The sequence below is a fragment of the Lemur catta genome, chromosome 11, assembly GCF_020740605.2.
Source record: "Lemur catta isolate mLemCat1 chromosome 11, mLemCat1.pri, whole genome shotgun sequence".
NCBI lineage: Eukaryota > Metazoa > Chordata > Mammalia > Primates > Lemuridae > Lemur > Lemur catta.
The window spans coordinates 88,577,219-88,601,177 of NC_059138.1; the positions used below are offsets into that span (position 1 = coordinate 88,577,219).

The window sequence follows — 23,959 nt, forward strand, 5'->3', positions numbered from 1 at the left end:
GGTGGCCCCTAACAGTGTTCTCTATCTGCATTTTTTTTTTTTTTTTTTTTTTGAGACAGAGTCTCGCTCTGTTGCCTGAGCTACAGTGTGGTAGTGTCAGCCTAGCTCACAGCAACCTCAAACTCTTGGGCTCAAGCGATCCTCCTGCCTCAGCCTCTTGGGTAGCTGGAACTGCAGGTGCAGACCACCATGGGCGGTTAATTTTTCTATTTTTAGTAGAGACGGGGTCTCACTCTTGCTCCGGCTGGTGTCGAACTCTTGAGTTCAAGCAGTCCTCCCGCCTCGGCCTCCCAGAGTACTAGGATTACAGATGTGAGCTACTGCGCCCGGCCTCTATCTGCATGTTTAGCTTTAGCATTTGAATGTGCAGAATGGTCAGACCTCCAAAATAATGTCCTTTCACTGACTGCCCAGTTTCGGCTGGAAATGCAGAGAAGCTACCTGTGGGGTTCACATGCTGTGCGTAGTAAGGAAAACAAGCTGGTTTACTTTGTGTCTTTTTGTGCATGCAGCCTGTTTGGATTTTGCCAGCAGTGTCTGGGTGCTGCCTGTTTTTTAAACATTGAAAAACTGTAAACAGCTTCAGTGGGCTTTGCATAAGGAAGCTGTGGTTTCTGATCTTCCGGTTCACTCATGTTTTTTCGGAGGGAGGGCTAACATCTGACCATATTTTTTGACAAGTTTGGAAGTGAATAGAGAATGCACAGTAACTACGGGCAGAGGGGGAGGAACCAGAATCCGTGCAAAGAAATTCCTCCTCAAACAGAATTTCAAACAGGGTATTCCATGGAGAATGAGGTAGGTTCAAATCCTGTGTGGAAACGACTGTCTAGAATGATCGTGTGGGTCCCTTGTGGGTAGCTTTTGTGGCTGCTTCTCAGGGCTTGCTCACTGTGAACTAGGGTGGCCCAGTTCCTGTGACCCTGCTTTGGGAGGCTGGGGTGGAGGGGTCGTGCACTGGCCTCCTGGTCCCAGTCCCTGCGGCTTCTGCTGGAGGCCGATGTGCTGGAGGCAAGTCACGAGCATGATGTGGAGGTGAGGCACCATCCGGTCCAGGCGGGGTGTCCCGGCTGTTGCCTTCAGCCATCTTGACCCAAAGAATAAGAGGCCACAGGTTTTACATCTTCCAGGGAAAAGTGATTTTCTTGTGGATTTGTGGCCAGTGGGGACTGAGTTGAAGAATGATGTGGGGAAACGGTAAAGCGATAGAGAGCACCCACAGCTGGAGGGGTAAGCGGAGCCGGGGACTGTGTGCAAGACTCCAGCAGTGCGGCCGGGCCACCCCTGCTGTGGCTTCCGACAGGCCTTAAGTTGCCTGTGCGTTTGTCACCAGGGAGCGGAGATCCGGTTCCCCTTGAAACTCGCCAAGCCCTGAGATGGGGGCTGGCGTGGGCTGTGTCGCACTCACTATTTAGTCCTCTGTAGCACCGAGGAAAGGTCCTTTTTCTGTTGGTAGGCCCTGAGGTACTTGATTTTTCTGTTTAAAGATAGATAGCTAATCTGTCAACTGGCACTGCAGGGAGTGCTGGAAGATTGCTGGAGTTGGGATAGGCAGTGCTGCAGCGTAGCTGTCGCCAGAGGGAGCTGTGTCGCGGAGCGTGTGAAAGGGCATTCGTTGCAGTGCCTCTGATGCGCACCCGGGGCCCTGTGATTTACAGAGGTGGCAGGGGTCGCTCTGTGTGGGAGTAGCCTCTTACTCTCCAGCTGGACAGAAATGCAGCTCCAGGTTTCCGCCGAAGCAGGGCCAACTCTGAGCAGTGTTTGCAGACCCACGCCCTGAATTGGTGCCTCTTCCAGCCATTCTGCATCCCTACTGGGCCCTGGTCAGCACTGTGTGGTTGCTGGTGTCTCGTTCCCTCTTCATTCATGTTTTTTAGAGATAGGGTCTGGGTCTGTCGCCCATGCTGGAGTGCAGCCATGTGGTCATAGTTCACTACAGCCTCAAACTCCTGGGTTCAAGTGATCCTCCTGCTTCACCCTTCTGAGTAGCTATGACTGCAGGTGCACGCCACCACACTTGGCTAATTTTATATTTTTTGTAGAGACGGGATCTTGCTGTATTGCTCAGGCTGGTCTCGAACTTCTGGCTTCAAGCAATCCTCCCACCTTGGCCTCCCAAAGTACTGGGATTATAGGCAGGAGACCCTGTGCCCGGCCTCTTTCCCTCTTTAGACTGGGGTCCCCTGTGGGCAGGGACAGTGGCTCCCACAGCCCCAGTGTCTGACGCAGAGTGATTACTCAGGAGACATTTGCTGAATGTTGAACTTGAGGACACCCAGAGCCTTTAACTTTAAACATCTTTGTTCAGAAGCAATCTTGCTTTATTAATTAGCTAGAACCCCCCCTTGTAGTTTATTGTGTGATTAAGTAAGATGCACGTGTGAAAATGCCTTAACACTATGCCAGAGACGTGCTTGGTACTACTCAGTCCATCTAAGTTTTCTTCTTCCTTCTTAGACTCCTCAGCGCTTTCTCCAGAATGATGCTGAACTTAGCGTTTTGCATGGAGAACCCAGCTGGTGGGTGTAGCTACATTATTTACTCTGGTCCCCAAGTAGAGGCCAATGTCTCATGACTCTGCTTTTGCTGGTTCTTTTAGCAGATGGATTTCTCCTTGTAAATTAATGAACAGATGCTTCGACTTATAAGTCTCTGAGGATTTGTTGAGTAGACTCTGTTACTCCAGAGCTTGTTCATCCAAGTGAGCTGACGAGGTTGAGCTTCCCATCTAACAAAACTCAGGACCCGACATTGGCACCCGAGGGCTGGCCTTGCCCCGAGCCTTGGCTGCGTGTGAGGAGGGCGCTCTCACTGCGTAAGCTCTTAATAAGCCAGGTTTAGGTTTAGTTTTTTAACTAAGAACCACATTTTAGGTTTCCAACTTTAAGAGTTGTTTTAAGCTTAAGATGGAAAATATTGCAAGAATATTGTAAGGATCTAGGGATCTTTGCAGAGTGAGTTCGTAAAGTTGTGTGCAGTTATCTGAGACAGCGTGTGTTCCACGTGGAGTGACGTCTTTGCACAGGGCTGCGCGATGACTCAGCGCTGTGCTCCCAGCCCCTAGCTCTGTGCCTTGGACCCTGGCCAGTCCCCTTAACCCTCACAGCCTCAGTTTCTTCAGGAAAGACTTGGGCTGCGATGGGTCCCACACCCCACCTTAGTTCTGGGACATGGGAGAGAAACCACACTTAGCACGGTGCTCCCTCTGGGGCTGAATTGGTCCTTTGGTATCTCAGGTTCAAAAGTCATCAGATCATTGGGTAGTGATGAGCATGCTCGCTCAATAAAATACTGTGGAATGAAGAATGGACGCTTGTGTGCGCCAACACTACCTTTTAAACTCTATCCATCTATAGAACATTCCAGTGAGTTAACTTGTGATGGTTTCCTGGAATCCTGATTCTGTGCATCAAAATATTCTTTATTTTTCTCAGTTTACTTTTTAACTAGAACTTTCCTTTAAATTTTCATGTTCTAAAGCAACTTCAGTTCCAAAAACCTGAGGCGTCCTCTTGTTAAGTTTTGTCTCTGGAGCAGTGGAGAGCCCCCCAACAGTGCCAGCTGTCCCTCCTGTCCATGCTTTGCAGCTGGGAGCTGGGCCGGCACCGCCAGGGCGAAGCACTGATGTCGTCCTCGGTGAGAGCGCGGCCACCCCTCGTTGTGCGCTGCGTGTGTGGAGTCGCAGAGGACAGCTGCAGCAGATGTGCAGGGATGCACTTCTTTACTCGATAGCGTCAGTATTCCACTTTCTAGGGAAACCTGTCCACCAATTAAAATTACTTGCGACTTAAAAGAACAAAAAGCCTGTGCTGCCTGCTGTATTCAGGGCTAGGGGCGAGGGCCAGAGAGACACACCTGGCTCCAAGTAGTCTGCAGAGTTCAACTGTCATGATTTGAAGCCCCAGGTCAAAGGTTCCTCCAGAGCACCTCAGTACGCCTTTGGTGTTATGGGGTTGCTCTGTCCTCTGCCAGTCTGTGAGCAGTCAAAGGGCGACATCTATTTGTCACCTCTCCGTGTCCCTTGGTGCCCAGGGTAGCACCTTTAAGAACAGGGTGGTTTCGCACTAATGTGAACCTCTGGGGCATCTGTGCGTCTTCAGCCCTGGCTGGCTGTTCTTACTGTGGATTTAATTCCTGACACTCTGCCCTGGTCTTTTTTCTTCGGCTTGACTCTGACATCCTCCGGGGAGGAACTGTCTCCTCCATCCACAGTGCCTCCCCAGAGACCTGGCCCGGTGTAGCACCCAGTCAGTAGACAGTGCCCGCATTTATGGCGCTCCAGCCCTGTGCAGGCTCCATGCTGGGTGCAAGGGCCACACAGCAAGCCGAGGTCAGGGCAAGACAGAGCTGGGCTCCACCTGGGGAGGAACTGACCCTTGGGCCATAGGAGGCGTCTACAGCGGGCTGTCCTGCTTTCCTTGCCCTGCAAGAGTTCCTACTGCGTCTCACCGCCTAATTGCAGAGGGTCTGTCGTTAGGGGTGGGATTGTAGGACAGGGGCCCCCAGGGTCCTTCCCAGTGCAGACTGTAATTTTGTGTGCAGACTATAATTTTATGACCTGTACACCAACACTAAAATAGCAGTGTAAGTTGCATGTGGTTTGTGGACCTGTTGATTTGGCTTGGGCTTCTTGGTTAGAGGTGATCTTGGCAAATCTCTTGTCTCAGTTGTTTTCCTTTTGCTTCCATATGTAGATTAGTAACTAGTTTGGCTAACAAGTAACTTCGGGAGGATTCACCAGAAGGAGCTGAGCTGCTTGCCTGTACTGTTTTCAGAACTCAGTCCCTGTGCGTGCCACAGCTAGTTCCTGTTTAGGAGGAGTGAGCTTTACGGGTACAAGTAGAAATGGTTTAGGGACAGCTGTTTTCCTCTAGCCAATTTGAGATTGTCCATGTCTGTGGAGATGTAGCTTCCTAAGAGCCAGGCTCACAGGCCCCATGCCTTTGTATTTCCATAGCCTCTAGGGCAGGGCCTTGCACGTCATAGGACCTAGGAGAATAAATGAGTGGTCAAGTGTAACACTTTTGAAGAGTAATCTGTGTGCCATCTGGTCACTGAGGATGGTGCCAGTGGAGAGGAAATCACAAGTCAGCGAAGCCTGGTCTGTTTTTGGTAGAGCTGATGAAATGTGATTTTCACATGGCTAAAATTAGATCACTAAATTTTCCACTTACAGCTTACCATAAGTGGCTATCTGACCAATCATAGGTGACTGTTTCTCACAGTTCTCCCACATGAACCCTACATTACAGCTGCCTCTTGTCTAAACCTGTCCTAGGGCTCAAAGCTTGTTGGTGGGTAAGGGGAATGAACCTCCTACTTGGGAGTCTGAGGCAGGAGAATCACTTGAGTCTAGGAGTTCGAGGCCCTGCCTCTAAAGAAAAACAAAACCAAAAAAAAAAAAAACCCAAACCAAAAATGAGGGACAATTCCAGGTCAAGGTCGGGGGACTACTTGTCAAGGGGAGACTATTCCAGGTCAAGGAGGGACCACATCAGGTCAAGGGCAGACTATTTGAGGTCAAAGGTAGATCATTCCAGATCAAGGGGGGCATACTAGGTCAATGGGGAGGATTATTCCAGGCCAAGGTCAGACTACTTCAGGTTAGGGGAGAACTATTCCAGGTGAAGGAGGCAGATGCAGGAGTGGGTCCAGCTGGCCCATGTGAGAGGAAGCATTTTAGTCGATTACAGGGCTCTAAGTCTGGGTCACATTCTTGTCACCTGTCCCAGGCATGAATGAAGGCTTAGGCGCTTGAGTGCTAGTCTAACTTTATTATCTAGTCTGTGGTCGTGACATGTAGGAGACAGTCTTATATATTTTATATATGTGTGTGTGTGTGTCATCTATATAATGACAGCAGTTGAAAGAGATGAATTATAATGTATTGTCAAGTTAAAACCAGTCATAAAAGTAACTGTTGACATATATTTTGCATGCTTACAATGTATCAGATATGTGCTCAGAGCTTTACCTAGGTCACTTTATTGACTGTCCATGGCTACCCTGTAAGGCTCATTAATCTGTTTTGGAGATGGTGAGAGCTCAGCTAACCAGTTTGTTTAGTAAGTGGTGCAGCCCAGAGCATGCTAGAGCAGAGGTCAGGCCTTGGACCTCAGGGACATCTGTATTTACCAGCAGAAGGAGGACAGCTGGCAAAGGGTCCATGAGGTGCAAGAAGCCCAGGGGACAGAGGGATGAAGGCATGGCAGCAATGTCAGCGCACTCCTCTGGAAACTTGGATTTTTTTGTTGTGTTACTTTGTTTTTGTTGAAAGAGCCTCCTGATCCTGTATCTGTTTTAATGGATCAATGGAATAAAACCCAGATGTGAGAGGGCTAAGTGTGTAAAGGTGAGGCGTGAAGCTGAGGAGCCTCGGCTGTTGGGAGGCAGCGGGGTCAGGAAAAATGTCAGGGTCTTGCTTTGCGAGGATTTGTTTTATTTGGGGTGGGTTTGTTTGTTTATTTACTTTTCCCTCGAATGCTGGAGGGCTGAGCGTGTTTGTAGGTGGTGGGGAGGGGCCGTGCAGGGCAGGGACCGACCCCAGCCGGTTACGGGGACAGCTGCAGGGTCTGCTGGGAGCCGCTGGGCAACCACCTCCTGCCTTTGTCTAAGGAGCCGTCACTGAATGGCTCAGCCCTTGCCATGATCGTCCATCTGTGAGACTGGTGGGTTTGTTGAGGCAGCCTCATGGCACCACAGGTTCTGTGACACCATTTTATGTTGGATTTGGTATATGGCTGGATTTCCCACATGCAGAGAAGAGACAGAAATGAGAGTTTTTAACCCTGATTTATGTGTGTGTGTTTGGTTTGTTTCTGTAAGTGTTTGGTGATGGGGGGGCTCTGAGCTTGGCCTACTGTGGAGGGGGGGGTGTCTCAGCTGCCATCTGGGTGCTGGATCACCCAGTCCTGGCGGGTGAGCTGCGAAGGAGCATCATCATCTCCCTGAGTTACTGTTGAGAGTTATGGAGAAAATAGTGGGGAATTAAGTTCTCGCTCTGACTTAGGCCACAACCTGGCCTTCGCAGGCCTCCCTGCTGAGGCTGCACATCGGTGTCTGGTTCTCTCCGGTTCGTGTTCCTCGGGGTGCCTGGAAACAGGGATTGCAGCGTGGTCTGTCAGCCCGGCTTGAGATTGCTTTGTGTGGAGTCGTTGTGAAGGGAGGCGAGGCTCTCTGTTATCCTCACTCTCTTGCTCGTTAAATTGGCTTCACTGGTAGGCTTAGCCTTCAGAACCCTCCTTAGATGCCGTGTAGGTGTGAGGTTATCAGGGTTAGAAGCTGGCCAGCTGCTAAACAAAGCTTCTCCCTTGTTGATCTTCGTTGGTGCTTGACATTCTAAATGTCAGCACTCAGCCACGGGGGCCTGTCGAGGAGAAGGAATCGCAGAAAAAGCACGTGCACCGTTGAGAAACGTGCTTCTGCAGAACATGCTTAACCTGCTGATGCCAGCCCTGGCCACACCCCCACCTGCCTTCTCAGAGTTCTCTGAAATGAAGTATCCCAGCAGAGCCAGAAAGAGTAGGAGTGATGTTATGTTTTATCTTCTAGGGAGAATCTCCCCCTTTCTGTTGCCTTCTCGCCATTATCCCCCTCCACGTGTCGTGGAGTCGGTGAGGAGCAAGGCCCTCCGTGCCAGGGACCGCGTGGTTGCCCAGGCCCGCCCTGCCGGCCTGTGTGCTGGCTGTGGACCGCAGGCCCCGCAGGCTGTATCTTTCTCCCAGTCCGGCAGTTGCCCACCGCTGTGTGCATGGGGATGGTTTTGGCGGCTTCTGTTTGTTAGCCAAAGGGACAACGCAAAGCGTTTGTAAATAATGAACTCCAATCATTGCCATTTCTGCCTGCAGCCTGGAATTGTGTCGCCATTTAAACGAGTATTCCTAAAAGGTGAAAAGAGTAGAGATAAGAAAGCCCATGAGAAGGTGACAGAGAGGCGCCCTCTGCACACTGTGGTGTTGTCATTGCCTGAGCGCGTCGAGCCAGACAGACTGCTGAGCGACTATATTGAGAAGGAGGTGAAGGTAAGTCGTCATGGGCCGCAGGGTGCGCCTGCCAACGACAGCAAAGGTCGTGCTTGTGTCCATCCAACACTCTGAGTCTATAAGACACTGCCACATAAACACCTTAGTCGATTATCCCACCAGTTGCCTGTGGGGATATATCTAATCTCTAATAACCGGAAAACCAAAAACCCAGATTCCTGTCTTCTAACCTCAGTTTCTGGTTCTTTATACAGCAGCATGCCATCTTCTTTCTCTTTGGGGCCCGGCTGTGTGGGCAGCATGTGCTGCTTCACCAGAAGAGGGTTGTAGGGCTGGGAGAAAACGCGCATCTGCTTTAGTTTGCGGATGAAGAGAATTACTTGGTCAGGGCCGTGGCCTGTTGCGAGTGTCACAGTCACAGCCTAGGACCTGGGTCCTGATTCAGACCATGAGTTTGAGGCCTGCTGTTGTGTCTCAGAGGCCTGTGCCTAGAATACTATGCATCAGTCATGTGATGTGCATGAGTTGACTTTTAGTCCCTTGCCTAAAACAAAAGTAAATGCATAAGAAGGTATAAACCCACGAGGTCAGAGAGAATGGGAAAGAAGACAGTAGTGGATGAGGGTGATTCGTAAACTTGGAAGAAGGAAACCAGTGAAGATGAGATAACCAAGAGCTAATGCAGCCAGACCTGAGTCCTGTAAGAGGAGTCCAGGAGGCTTAGGAGGGGCATGGGGCTGCTTGAATGTCCTGTGAGGGATTTCTGCTCTCACTTGGCCCAGCCAGATGTTTAGCCCACCCCCACCCCACCGGGAGGTGGGGAGCTTTGGATATGAAGACACCTGGCGTGGGGGTGGGTAAGGGAAGACCCAGACTGAAGACAAGGAAGTTAAGTCAAAGCCTGTATTTGGAACGGTGAGAATTCCCAACACCTTTCTGTGTCAGGCATCCAGAATACTTGTAACCGGGCCTTTCCCACAGGGGCTCCTTGGAAGGGTGCTCGGTGGGGAAGTTGGGCAGCCCATTCTAGCCCTGGCAGTTACCATCCAACCAGCCTAAATAAAGCCTGACGGTTGGGATTCCTGCGAGGCACCCAGCTTCTGTCTGCTTTTCAGAGCCTCTTTTCAGACGTAGGTAGCTGAGGATAAGTACACGTTTGAGGTAAACTTTCAACCTAAAGATAGAACCCAAGATAAACACAAAAAGTAAGCATGAATGAAACAGCAACAATGCAGAAAATAGAGGAAAGAATTGTAAAATGTATAATATTTCAGGAAAATAAGATGAAATATTGTTGATGATGACATGACAAGATTCTACTTTTAAATAAAGAAAAGGTGAAGGGAAGAACTTTTGGGATTAAAAGTATATTATGTTAATTATATATCTTAAAAAATTGAATGGAGGATTGAAAGATAAAAATAAAGAAAATCTCCCAGAAAGAATAACAACAGACTAAGAAAGTTAGTAAACAAAAGGTGAAAAAGAGAAAAATAGGAAATTCGAGGATCGATCCATGAGGTTCAGCATCTGACTCACAAGGAGAAAGAATGGAGGAAAACGTAAGGGGAAATTATTAAGACAGTGAAGCAAGAACGTTTTTCAGAATTAACTGATGGCCACGACTCTCCTCACTGCAAGGGTCCCATCATGATGATTAGAAAGTCAGGTGTCTAAAGCTGGACTTGCAGTTACTGGAGGCTGTTTTACATCAACACACACAGGCAAACCAAGAGGAAGGAAAACATGGGTTTGGAGCTCAGGGGCACTAGCACAGAAAAGAATAGAGATAAAGCCCAGGATGACTGAAAAGCAAAGTCCCGGGACAAGAATCTAAGAAACAAGCCACAAAAGCTCTGGGAGAGGGAAGTGGATTATATGTTTGGGTAGAAGGATATATTGCGAGGCTGCTGAGGAATTAGAATAGTATGTAGGAAACAAAGCAAATTGAGGGGGCTCCATAAGAAACCATGAAACATTAAAACTTGAAGATTGGGCATTTCCATTTCTGGGAAGACGGAGTAGACATACTTTTCCCTATTTTTCCAGTTAAGCACAAATAAAATGGCTGGATGTTAAATATGCAATAACGTAAGAAGACTATGAAAGGCAGAGAGAAGGCAGACCAGCCAGGGACCTCAGGACCCAGAGAACAACCCCAGAGGACCAGGGAATAGGCAGCCTAGCAAGACAGAAAATGTATAGACAATAACTACTCAGCACCAGCCAACCATGGCAGATAAAACTGTGGCTCTACCTCTGCCTCTGCCAGCAAAGGCCAAGTGGGGCCCACTTCCTCCCTCAGAGAAGACCAAGTAGGGAGCATAGACTTTTATCCCTCCTGGGCAGTAACAAACCCCTAAGGAACCTTATGTGGTTCTGGGATATCAGTGGGGATGTCAAGGGGGGACAGTAATTAGGCCCCCCTACCTCTCCCAGCCAGGGAACTGTGAGTGGAGACTGCACAGAGAGCCAGAACTCCCACCATGTCCAGCAGTAAAGAGGAACCCCCCACTCAGGTGTCACTGGAGGCCAAGTGGGGAATCTGACCTTTGATCCTCACCTGGTGGTAAGAAGGTGGTGCTTTTACCCTCTGAGAGATTAGATTAGATTTTCTCACATTTGTATCATCAGAGTCCTGGAGGGAGAGGAGAAAGGGCAGGGGTGAAAAACTTTTCAAAGATATAAAGGCTACAATGTCTACATGTCTCTAATGGGGCAAAAGACAAACTTAGAGATTCAAAAAGCTGAGCAAACCCCAAACAGGATAAACCCAAAGAAATCCACACTAAGACACATCATAGTGGAACTTCCAAAAAGTAAAGACAAAGAAAAAAAATCTTATAAGCAGCAGGAAAAATACTTTACCCATAGGGGAAAACAATTAGAACAATAGCAGATTTCTCATCAGAAACAATGGGGACCAGAAGGAACTGGCACAATACTCTGCAAGTGCTGAGAGACGCTGCAATATCAAAAAGATAATGAGAGAGTACAAGCAACTCTGCACACACACAATGGACCAACTTGAAAAGCATGGACTCCTACAGGTCATCTAATGTGAAATAGATCATTTGAATACCCTATAACTATTAAAGAAATCCAGTATCTGATTTGAAAACTCCCGTAAGTCTCCAGGCCCAGATGGTTTCACTGGAGAATTCTAACAAACGTTTATTTATTTATTTATTTATTTCAAAGTATTAAGGGGGTACAAATATTTACAGTTACATGGATCACTTTTGTAATGCTTGAGTCACAGCTGTAAGTATGCCCATCATCCTAATAGTGTTCATTGTGCCTGTTAGGTAGGTTTTCAACCATCCCCTCCTCCCCCTTACCCCCTGCTTGATTTCCACTGAGTTTTACTTCCCTCTGTGCACATTTGTGCTCATCAGTTAGTTATAATTTAATAGCGAGTACATGTGGTATTTGTTTTTTTTATTCTTTAGGTACTCCACTTAGGATAATGTTCTCCAGTTCCATCCACGTTGTTGCAAAAGGCATTAATTCATCTATCAAACATTTAAAGAATTAACACCAATTTTATATTGTGTCTTCTAGAAAAGCAGAAGGGGAGGAAACACTTTCTGACTCATTTTGTGAGGGCAGTATTACCCTTATACCAAAACCAGACCAAAACAGTACAAAACAAAAAGAAATTACAGGCATCAACACAGACACAAAACTCCTTAGAAAAACATTAACTAGGCCAGGCACGGTGGCTCATGCCTGTTATCCTAGCACTCTGGGAGGCCAAGGTGGGAGGATCGCTTGAGGTCAGGAGTTCAAGACCAGCCTGAGTAAGAGCAAGAGCCTGTCTCTACTGAAAATAGAAAAAATTAGCCAGGTGTGATGGTGCACACCTGTAGTCACAGATATTTGGGAGGCTGAGGAGGAGGATCACTTGAGCCTGGGAGTTTGAAGTTGTAGTGAGCTATGATGATGCCAGTGCACTCTAGCTGGAGCAACAGGGAGACTCTGTTTCAAAAACAAAAAAATTAGGTAATAGAATTCAGCGTTATATAAAAAGAATTATACACTGTGACCAAGTGGAATTTATTCCAAGGATACAAGACTGGCTTAATATTTGAAAATGTAATCCATCATATCAACAAACTAAGGAAGAAAAATCACATGATTATATTAACTGATGGCAGAAAAATTATTCCACAAAATTCAGCACCCATTCCTGATTAAAAACTCAGAAAAACAAGATATGCATATAAGTAATGAATATGTGGACACCAAAATTAAAAATACACTACCATTTATAGTTGCTTAAAAATGAAACATAAGTATAAATTTTACAAAATGTATGTAAGATTTGTATGCTGAAAACTACACAACGCTGATGAAAGAAATCAAAGATCTGAATAAATGGGAAGACATACTATGCTCATGGATTGGAAGACTCAACCTAGTTAATATGTCAGTTCTCCCCAAGTTGATGTAAATGTATCACCTCCTTGAAAAGCACAGCCTCCTACCACAGATCACCCATATGAAATAGATAGGAAATAGATAACTTGAATAGCTCTCTAACTATTAAAAGTGAATGATACAATTCCTGTCAAAAATCCCAGCAAGATTTTTTATAGATACAAATATGATGATTCTAAGATTTATATGGAAGGCAAAATAAGTAGAATAGCTAAAACAATTTTTGGAAAAGAAGAATAAAATGAGAAGAATCAGGCTGCCCGATTTCAAGATATATTATATTGCTACTGCAATCAGGACTGTGTGGTCCCTGCAGAGGGACTGGCACAGAGATCAGGGTAGCAGAATCGTGAATCCAGAAACAGACCCACGGAAATATGCCCAGTTGATTCTTGACAAAGATGTAAAAGCAGTTCAGTGGAGAAAGGATAGCCTTTCAACACATGCTGGAGCAATTGGACATCCACAGGGAAAACTTGAACCTTGCCTTAAACCTCACTCCTTGTACAAAAATTAGCTCAAAATGGATCATGGGCTTAAATGTAAAAATACAACACTTCTAGGGGAAAAAACTGGAAAATCTTTAAGATGTAGGGCTAGGTGAAGAGTTCTTAGACATGACCCTAAAAGCATAATCCATAAAAGGAAAAACTGATAAAATACCTGGACTTCATCAAAATTTAAAACTTTTGCTCTGCAAAAGGGGATGAAAAGTAAGGTACAGACTGAGAGGAAATATTTGTAAACCACATATCTGACAAAGGGCTAGTATCTAGAATGTGTAAAGAACTCTCAAAACTCAATGGTAAAAAAGCAAACAATCCAATTAGAACATGGGGAAAAGACAGGACGAAACATTTCACTGAAGAGGGTATTACAGGTGGCAAAAAGCACATGAAAAGTTCAGCATCATTGGCCATCAGGGAAATGCAGTTTAAGACCACGACGAGCTATCACCGTACACCTACCTGGCTAAAATAAAAAAATAGAATACGAAATGTTGGCAAGAATGTGGAGGAACTGGACCCTTCTTCATGCTTTTGCTGGTGGTAATGTAAATGGTACCGTCACTCTGGAAAACAGTTTGGGAGTTTTCATTAAAACTCAATATCCAACTATTAATATCATACAGGTTGGCAGTTGTGCTCCTAGGCATTTATCCCAGGGAAATGAAAATTTATGTTCACATGAAAACCTGTGTATGAATATTCAAAACAGTTTTATTCATCATAGCCACAAACTGGGAACAACCCCAGTCATCATCCTTCAGTGGGCAAAGGGTTAAACAAAATGAGGTCCCTCCGTCCCACGGAAGACTACTCAGTAATGAACAGGAGCGAACTATTGATACACACAGTAACCTGGGTGGATCTCCAGAGAATTATGCTCAGTGACAAAGCCATTCCAAAAGGTTCCATCCTGTATGATTCCCTTTATATAACAGTCTTGAAATGACAGTTACTGAGATGGAGAGCAGACGGGGCTGTGCTAGGGGTCGGGGAAAGTGGGTGTCCTGTGTAGGGGCAGTGGGAGGGATCCTTGTGATGAACGTTCCGAGTCGTGACTGTGTCAGTGTCGTGTCTTGGTGTGATGTGCTACAGCTCTACGCCTTTGGGGGTAATAGGGTAAAAGGTATAATGGGTCTCCCTGGATTATTTCTTACAATAACATGTGAATTTACAATTATCTTAGAATAAAAGAAGTATAATTATAAAGAATGAAAAGATTTTGTGTGAACAGAATTATAATTTCACCACTGCTTGGCACATCAGTGAGATAGAATATAGATAACAAAATGACTTAAGCACTAAGTAATGATTAAATACAAAGTTATCTCAATAGTAAGGAAAAAAGAAGGGGAAGTGGGAGTGGTGATGTAATTGGAAGTCAGTAGCTAGTCAATAAATGGAAGCCTTGAATTGTAATCAAGCAGTAGCAATATAAACCCATTATTTAGAAAAATGGCCCTGGACGCCAGAAGAAACCAAAGACTCGAGCATGGCTGCCTCTCAGACGGGGTTTATGGGCTTGTCCCAGTTGGCACAGGAGATTGTTACAGATTTTTTTGGACTGTCTGCCTTTTTACATTTATTTGTACATTTGTTACTTTGATAAAATAAAAACAGTGATGACAACAACAGAATCCACCAGTGGTGAGGAAACATTTAGTCCCACGTGCTCCAGTGTGGTTCTTTAGGGAAAATATTTTGCATTTAGAGTGAACATTAATAAAGTTGAGAGGAACTTAACAGTAGCTTCTATTTTGGGCATGCTTACTCTGTGCAGCAGCACTGTTTAGCATTTTAAATACAGTTTTCTCATTTAATCCCCACAAAACTTTCATGCAGTAGAAGCATTCTTCCCATATTTTCCGTCACAGGCTGACGTTTGCCCCAGTGGAGCTGTGCAGGGCAGGGCTGGCCACAGGCCCCCGGGTGCCCCAGTGGAGCTGTGCAGGGCAGGGCTGGCCACAGGCCCCCGGGTGCCCCAGTGGAGCTGTGCAGGGCAGGGCTGGCCGCAGGCCCCCGGGTGCCCCAGTGGAGCTGTGCAGGGCAGGGCTGGCCACAGGCCCGCGGGTGCCTGGTGACTGTGAGTGGGCTTGCACCAGGCACCCAGTGTGGCTTCAACCCTGGAAGAGGCAATGGGTTATCAATCACATCTGTGATATCAAACCCAAGAAGCTTCTTGGTTAGATTTATTATTATTTAAAAAACATTTAGTTGAATGTGTAAGTTATGTACATTGTATAAAATTCAAGTGATACAGAGGGATTCTTGGTAAAAAGAAGTCATGAGCTCTCTCTGTGGAAGGAATTGCTAACACCTGTTACTTGTGTGATCTTACACAGATAATCTATCCATGTACAAGCATACGTGTGCATTTGTTTCCCAAATGATTATACTGTTTATGTCTTGCATTGTACATTCAACAGTATGTCCTGATTTATCGCAGAGAGGGTTTACATTAGGACATATAAAACTGCCTCGTCCATTTTAATGGCTGCATAGTATTCCATTGCATAGCTATACCATATTTTATTTACCCAGTGACCTACTAATACCTATTTAATTTGTTTTCAACTGTTATACACGTTTTACTATACCTGTAGGATAAACTACAGAAGTGGAATTTCTGGGTCCTGTAAAACTAGGTTACTTTTTAATTTGATGGACATTTCCAAATTGCTTTTCCTAGAGGATTTAAACCAGTGTGTACCATTAGTAGTCTATGAGAGTGCAATCTGCCCTCCTTCCCTGCAGGTTCTGCATCTGTGGACTGAACCAACCGAGGATTGAAAATATTCAGGAAAAATAAAACCAATAAAAAATAACAATATAACAATAACACACGAATTTAAAAATACAGTATAACAACTGTTTATGTAATATTTGCATTGTGTTAGTTATTATAAGTAATCTAGAGATGATTTAAAGTACATTCATGTGCCACATAAGATGTTGCAGTCAATGACAAAACTGCATGTATGGTGGTGGTTCCATAAGATTACAACAAAGCTGAAAAATTCCTGTCCCTTAGTGATGTAGCATTTGTAATGCTGTAGCACAACATGTTACCTTTTCCATGTTTAGACAAACCAATACTTACCGTCATGTTGCGATGCCTACAGTGTTCAACACAGTAACATGCTGTGCAGGTTTGTAGCCTAGGAGCAATAGCTGTGCCGTAGAGCCCAGGTGTATGGTCGGTTGTACCATGTGGGTTTGTGTAAGTGCACTCTGTGATGTTCAGTCAGCAATGACATTGCCCAAGGATGCTTTTCTCAGAATGTATCCCTGTTAAGTGACACGTGACTGTTACAAGGGAGGATGAGTATAGGTTATATGTAAATACTATGCCATTTTATATAAGGGACTTGAGATCATCTGCACCTTTTGGTATCCTTGGGGGGTCCTGGAACCAATCCCCCAAAGATACTGAGAGACAACTCTACTTATTTATCTACACTCTGAGTAACAACACAGTGTGTATTCAAACTTTTTGATGTTACCAATCTGATAGTTATAAAATGTTTTCTCATTACAGTTTGTACTATAAGCTGCGGTCCCCAACCCCTGTGGCCTGTTAGGGACTGGGCTGCAGAGCTCCGCCTCTCCCCCATACCCCCATCCCCGTGTTCGTGTAAAAATTGTCTTCCATGAAACCAGGAACGGGTAGGGGCAGCGCACAGCAGGAGGTGAGTGGCGGTAGGCAGGCGGGAGGGCAGGCGAGACAGTGAAGCTTCATCTGTATTTACAGCTGCCCCCAATTGCTCACATCACTGCCTGAACTCCGCCTGCCCCCTGCATCCCCGCCCCCCCAGCTGTCCATGGAAACATTGTCTTCAATGAAACAAGTCCCTGGTGCGAAAAACGTTGAGGACTGCTGTAGAAGTAATGTTGAGTATCTTTTCAAATAGTCAAGAATTGGCTGTCTTTCAAATTGTCTTTCTAGATCCATTGCCTTTTTTTTTTTGAGACAGCATCTCTCTCATTCTTTCACCCCGGTAGGGTAGAGGGCAGTGGTGTCATCACAACTCACAGCAACCTCAAATTCCTGGGCTCAAGCAATCCTCCTGCCTCAGCCTCCCAAGTAGCTGGGCCTACAGGTGTGCGCCACCATGCCTGGCTAATTTATTCTGGTTTTTTTTTGGTTGTTTTTTTTTTTTTGAGACAGAGTCTGGCTCTGTTGCCCAGGCTAGAGTGCCGTGGCATCAGCCTAGCTCACAGCAACCTCCAGCTCCTGGGCTGAAGCGATCCTTCTGCCTCAGCCTCCTGAGTAGCTGGGACTACAGGCATGCGCCACCATGCCCGGCTAATTTTTTCTATATGTATTTTTAGTTGTCCAGATAATTTCTTTCTATTTTTAGTAGAGACAGAATCACACTGTTGCTCAGGCTGGTCTTGAACTCCTGACCTCGAGCGATCCTCCCACCTCGGCCTCCCAGAGTGCTAGGATTACAGGTGTGAGCCACCATGCCTGGCCGCATTGCCCATTTTTTCTATTGGGTTGTTGCTTCTTTTCTTACATGTCTGCAGTAGCTCTCAGTATGTCAGGTAAGGTAGCCCTTTGCTGTGAAGTTAGTTGCACATGTTTTTTCCAAGTTTGTGATTTGTCTTTTTGTTTGTAGTTGTCTTCGGTTGGTTCTCTAGCAGCAGAGCCTGAAACTGGAGATCGTGTTCTACTGATGTGTTAAGGAGCACTGATGCGTGCTTGGGAGAAAGAGCGAAGGAGGCAGGGCAGGGCAGAGGGAGGAGATACATGAAAATTGCAGGCTCAGGGGTGACTTCCAACCTGTCAATGCTCTAAAGCCTGGAACGTGGCAGCTCTGTGAACATGGAAACACTCAGAGCAGCTGGTTGGGGGTTCTGAGTGGGACACACTCTGCCCTGGGCTTCCTGATCCATGTTTCTCACTTTAAGTTTATTACATCTAGACTCAACTTCTCCAAAGTCACTTGGTCATAATTTCTGGAAACCTTTGTAGAACTTCAGCCCTTGATACTTCAGTGGGTCCTGAGGCCACATTCTACCTGCTAGGGACACAGCACCACATACTGACTATTAGTTTAGATGTATACTGCACCCTGAAGGAGAGGGGGCATCATTTCAGGGTGTCATCTCCTGGCTGGTCCTGTAGCTGTGCCTCCTAGAAGCCATTCCACAACTCCGTCTAAGCTGGCAGCTCTGGTACGGTCAGGTATTTTATAGGACCATTGAATTCCATTGTCATGTGCCTCTTGCTGTACCTCCTTTAGCATGAGTGAGTCTCTTGATTCAAGGTGATGTTATGTGCCACCCACATCAGAAATCAGACCCTGCATGAGCCCTTGGAGAGAGGGCTGGCAGATGCTGCAGGCAGGAGAGGCAAACTCATACCTGGAGCACATGCCAATCCTCACCAGGAAAAAATGTTTCCTATTGCACGTTCAGGGGAGTCCCGAGGGATGATGCCTTATCAGGGCCACAGAATTGGTATCCTGCTGGCAGGTCTGTTGCCGAGAAGGGCTGTCATGCAGTGGTTTGTCCCCAAGTGTGTGAACCAAACTTGGGCTCTCCCCTTTGTCGGCTGTGTATTGGGAACCCTTTCTGAGGCCGAAGGTGTAAGCTAAGGGAGAGGCTGCAGTACAGTTCGCGGGGCGGGTGTGGGCCGGGCCACCTGCTCCTGTAGCTGACGCTCTCAGCTCAGTCCTGGGGCAAGACCAGGACTCGAATGTGAATGTGCACTGTCGTCCATTCCCATGTGGATGTGAGCGGTTCCTGATAGGTTTGGGAAAGAAGCATTTACTGCGGCAATGGCCACAAATCCTGTACCCAAGAGTGTGTTTATCAGTTCGAATAAAGATTCTGTTTAGTTTCGTTTGTAGCAGTCCATTGTCATTGGCCATGATCCACCCAGTTTCTGCAGGAGCCAGGCAGGGCCTGCGATGGGGACCACCCTCTCTGCATCATTTAAGTCTTTGAGAGCAGCACTGTTCTGTCCTTTTCCACTGGGAAATGACATTGGTTTTGATTTACAACTTTGGCCGGGGGTGGGGAGCTGGGATCCGTTTCAGTGGCTTCCAAATGGCCTTTTCTATTAATGTAATACTTCAATGCCTCTTATTCTAAAGGTCAAAGGACCAATGTGAGGACCAAGGTTTGTTCCTAGTATATATTATGTCTGTATGTTCAGGAAGTGGGCAGATGGCCACCAGTTGATTCTTGACCTGACGGACACACTTTGAGGTAGACCTGGTCCCAGTGTTTCTGGGTCTAAGAGCTGATTCAGGACTGGAAACTGAGGCAGGGATTGATCGTTTCCATTGCAGAAGCTGACCTCGGCCTTCTGCTTATTTGATTTCAGTCTTGTTTATATACACTGAGCAGTGCCCTTGTCGGCTCCCGTCTATCCTGAGCTGTCTCTGTAGATCCCAGGCTCCCACCGCTGCTGTGTGGACCTTGCTGCCTGTTGTAGGATGACCCCCACCCCGCGCTAGGCGCTAGGCGGGGCAGTGCTGCTCCCTGGCTTCTGCTCTTCCAGGGTCCTGTTGCCCCCTTGCTCCTGGGGACCCCAGTTCTGTATAAGCATGGCTTCCCATGGGAGCTGGCCAGCACAGAGGAGTTTGGTGATGCCCACACCCCCTCTGTGTATTCCTTAGTGCCATGGTAGGTGGGGTGCCATTCAGGTCCTCCCATGGGACATGGGCCACTGGTGGGTTTTCCTTTCATTTTGTGGATCCATTCCTGTATGCCCACTTCCCTGAGCTGTCTGATACCTCTACCCACAGTTTGCTGCAGCAGTTCTGCTATCTCTGCTTTGTCTAATATGAGCTGTCACTTTTGCTGAACATCCAAGAGCTTACCAGCAGCATGTTAGAATGGTCTCTGGACGCCTTATTAGTGTGTTAGATGCTGCACCATGGGGCATGCCCCTGTAAAGACAAAGTCTCATCCAGCCTAGTAGTCCATCCCCTGGACCCAGCACCTTGGGATCCTCTCCCAGGCACACTCCCCAGCTCCTGCAGTCCTGTTAGGCAGCCCTGCAGTGGGCCTTGTAGCCAGGAGGGGCAGACAGGACGGACTCTAATGAGAGCAAGTATTACCTTGTGAGATGCCCGTCTCATTTGAAGCCTGTGTGTCATTTTCGAGCAAGGGAGGTGGGGGGGCAGGATGGGGGTCTTTATCTTCCAACAGGGGAGGATAGGCCACTTCTGCAGGCCCAGATTGTTCAGAAGAATTTGAAGACTGAGGTTCTCAAGGGCATGGACCCAAATATCCCCGTCCCAAATATCACAGTGCTGTTCCTTGCCTTTCAGGGCCCAGACTCCACCATGAGAAAAATTTCAACCAAGGCCGATAAATGGAAGTTATGGGGAGGCTGATTTGGGATCACTATAAAAATTGACTTATATTGCATCTTGTCAAAAATTATTTTTAGAAGAAGTTTCTGTTTAGAGCCTCCTCCCCCACCCAACCCCCAAAACAAGATGCCTAATGAAGCGGTGATGCCCGCAGCAGGGAGAGTGTGGGCTGCAGCGCGCCACAGAGGTGGGCTGGATGGATGGCACCGGCAGATGAGGGGTGCACGAGAGGCCACTTGGCTGTATCATCGTCTGTCTCACTAATGCCAGAGCTAAATGAGCTGATGACCAACTGGTCAAATGTCTCCCTGCTTTCTCACCATTTCATCGCAGTCGTCTCTGTTTTAGCTGTGACTTGCTGTGGCTAGTTCATCAGGGCGGCCCATGGTGGGTGTGGGCGGGCTGGGCATGGCTTCGATGTAGGCAGCACTCAGTGTTGGCCAGGAGACACCAGGGGACCGAGCGTGTTCACCCAGGGCAGACAAGGAGGCCAATTTGAGAGCTAGAGTGCCGTGGCGTCAGCCTAGCTCGCAGCAGCCTCAAACTCCTGGGCTCAAGCAATCCTCCTGCCTCAGCCTCCCGAGTTGCTGGGACTACAGGCATGTGCCACCATGCCCGGCTTGTAATTTTTCTTTATTTATAAAAGTTGTTTTACTCATAAATATTTTATAGGCAAAAAAATCAAATCTCAAATGAGTGAGGGCCCATCTCTGTATGAAGAGGGTAGAATCCTTTTTGGAGACCTGTGAGCCTGAATTTGAAGCACTGTGGTCAGATTTTGGATAATGCTAAAGAAAAGATAGTGGTGGTAACATCGTGTACCCAACCTCGAGGAGGCTGGGGACAATTCCTGTACAATTCTGTAGACAAAATGCCAGAGTCCTTTTGTTTCAGCAAAGCATTTGACATACGACCCACCTTAGTCAATATTTTTTATTACTCATTTGCCTGAAAGCACAAAATAATATTTTTGAATGATACAAAACTAGGAAGGATAGCAAGTGAAATTACTGAATAAAGCTAGTAAGATGAATTTTTTGTTATTGTGGTAAAATATATATAACATAAAATTTACCATCTTGACCATTTTCAAGTCTACAGGTTAATGGCAGTCAGTAAATTCACGTTGTTGTACGACCATCAGTACCATCCATCTCCAGAACTTTTTTTATCAGCCCAAACTGAAACTCTGTACCCGTTAAACAATGACTCCCCATTCCTCCTCCCCAACCCCTGGGAACCACTGCTTTGCTTTCTGTCTCTGTGATTTGACTACTCTAGGTATAAGTGGAGTCATATAGTATTTGTCCTTGTGACTGGCTATTCACTTAGCACAATGTCCTCAAGTTTCTTCCTCATTGTAGTATGTATCAGAATTTCCTCCCTTTTTAAGGCTGAATGATATTCCATTGTACTTATAAACCACATTTTGTTTATTCATTTATGTATTGATGAACATTTGGATTATTTCTACCTTTTGTTGATTGTGAATTATGCTGCTGTGAACATGAATATACAAGTATCTTTTCAAGTCCTTATTTTCATTTCTTTTGTATATATACCCAGAAGTGGAATTGCTGGATTGTATGCTAATTTTGTGTTTTAATTTTTGTGAGGAACCACCATACTGTTTTTCACAGTGGCTGCACCATTTTACATTCCCATCAACAATGCACAAGGGTTCTAGTTTCTTCATATCCTTGTCAACACTTGTTATTTTCCCTAGTCCTAGTTGGTGTGACATGATATCTCATTGTGGTTTTGATTTGCATTTCCTTTGCTTAACTAGTGATGTTGGGAATCTTTTCATGTCCTTATTGGCCATCTGTGTATCTGCTTTGGAGAAACGTCTATTCAAGTTATTTGCCCATTTTTGAATTGGGTTGTTTGGGTTTTTTGTTGTTGAGTTGTAGGGGTTCTTTATATAGTCTGGGTATTAATCCCTTGTCAGATATATGATTAAAAATATTTTTTCCTGTTCTGTGGGTTGTCTTTTTACTCTGTTGATTGTATCTTTTGATGCACAAAAGTTTTTAATTTTGGTGAAGTCCAATTTATTGATTTTTTTTCTTTTGTTGCCTATGATTTTGGTGTCATATCCAAGAAATCCTTGCTAAACCCAGTGTCATTAAGCTTTTGTCCTATGTTTTCTTCTAAAAGGGTCTTTATAGTTTTAGATCTTACATTTAAGTCTTTGTTTCATTTTGAGTTAATCTATATATTGTTAAAGGTCCAAACTCCATCCTTTTGCCTGTGCATATCTAGTTTTCCCAGCACCCTTTGTTGAAAAGACCATCCTTTCCCCATTGCATGGTCTTGGTATCCTTGTTGAAAATAATTTGATCATATATGCAAGGATTTATTCTTGGGCTCTCTGTTTTATTCCATTGGTCTATATGTCTGTTTTTATATCAGTACCACACTTTTAAAATTATTCTGACTTTGTAGTAAGTTTTGAAATCAGGAAGTGTGAGAATAGATGAAATTTAATACTGATAAATGTAAGCAAGCATCTGCATTTGGTTTACATGAGTGGATAAGAGTATGAAAAGGCCTCAGCTAACAGTAGATTGGAGGAAACATTCCAGAATGTTCTTTGGCAAGAAGCTAAGTGTGAGCCAGCAGTTAGATAGATGTGCTGCTTATTTATTCTGAAACTGTTCTAATTGTCAGAAGGGGAATCCCAGCCCTATAGAGATTGGGGAAACCAATATAAACTTTTGTTTCACTACATCCCCCCCTTCCACGTCAACCTTATGAAATGATGAAATAGAAAACTTTTCAGAATAAGTGTACGTTTCTCTGTGTAGCTGCCCAGCACACACTGTAGTTTTGGGGATCGGAAGTTTAGGTTACCCATCTGACAAGCCCAGGCTAAACTTGTATTTGCCAGTGTGCCCTGAATGCCGGTTACTCTTCTCTGTTTCCTCCTCTGTCTAGCGAGAAGGCTGCGTCGTGCAGTAGTAGGTGAACAGACTCATGTCACCACGTTTACCTTGCTTGGATTCGGAGATCTCCAGAGTCACATCCCTGCTTGGTTCCCCAGTCAGAGAGGTCATCTGTGAACAAAGACAGTTTTATTTCTTCTTTCCCAATGTGTATACCTTTTATTTCTTTCCCTTGTCTCATTGCATTAGTTAAGATTTTCAGTATGATGTTAATAATAGTGGTGAGAGGGGACATCCTTGCCTTGTTCCTGATCCTAGGGGGAAAGTATCCCATTTCTTACCATTAAGTATGATGTTAGCTGTAGGTTTTTTGTAAACATTCTTTTTTTTTTTTTTTTGAGACAGAGTCTCGCTTTGTTGCCCAGGCTAGAGTGAGTGTCATGGCGTCAGCCTAGCTCACAGCAACCTCAAACTCCTGGGCTCAAGCGATCCTACTGCCTCAGCCTCCCCAGTAGCTGGGACTACAGGCATGCGCCACCATGCCCCGCTAATTTTTTCTATATAGATTTTTAGCTGTCCAAATCATTTCTTTCTATTTTTGGTAGAGACGGGGTCTCACTCTTGCTCAGGCTGCTCTCAAACTCCTGACCGCGAGCGATCCACCCGCCTCGGCCTCCCAGAGTGCTAGGATTACAGGCGTGAGCCACCGCGCCCGGCCTTGTAAACATTCTTAATCACGTTCAGGAAGCCTCTCTTTATTCTTGCTTTGCTGGGAGTTTTTGTCAGGAGTAGATGTTAGATTTTGT

At 45.9% G+C, this 23,959-nt stretch overlaps 1 protein-coding gene across 3 annotated transcripts in view; it reads left to right on the forward strand.

Moving 5' to 3' along the window:
- The window catches only part of CCM2 (CCM2 scaffold protein), a 56,400-nt gene that overhangs the window by 17,388 nt on the left and 15,053 nt on the right, over positions 1–23,959 (forward strand). The window contains exons 1-2 of one of the 3 annotated variants that reach the window (XM_045565371.1): positions 632–798; positions 7,848–8,021. The exons of 1 other annotated variant lie outside the window; for it this stretch is intronic. In XM_045565371.1, the coding sequence (XP_045421327.1) occupies positions 700–798; positions 7,848–8,021 (273 nt within the window). In that variant the 5' untranslated portion in view covers positions 632–699. Of the gene's footprint in view, positions 1–631; positions 799–7,847; positions 8,022–23,959 lie in introns of those variants that run through there. One more of the 3 variants, XM_045565372.1, reaches the window with a different exon arrangement.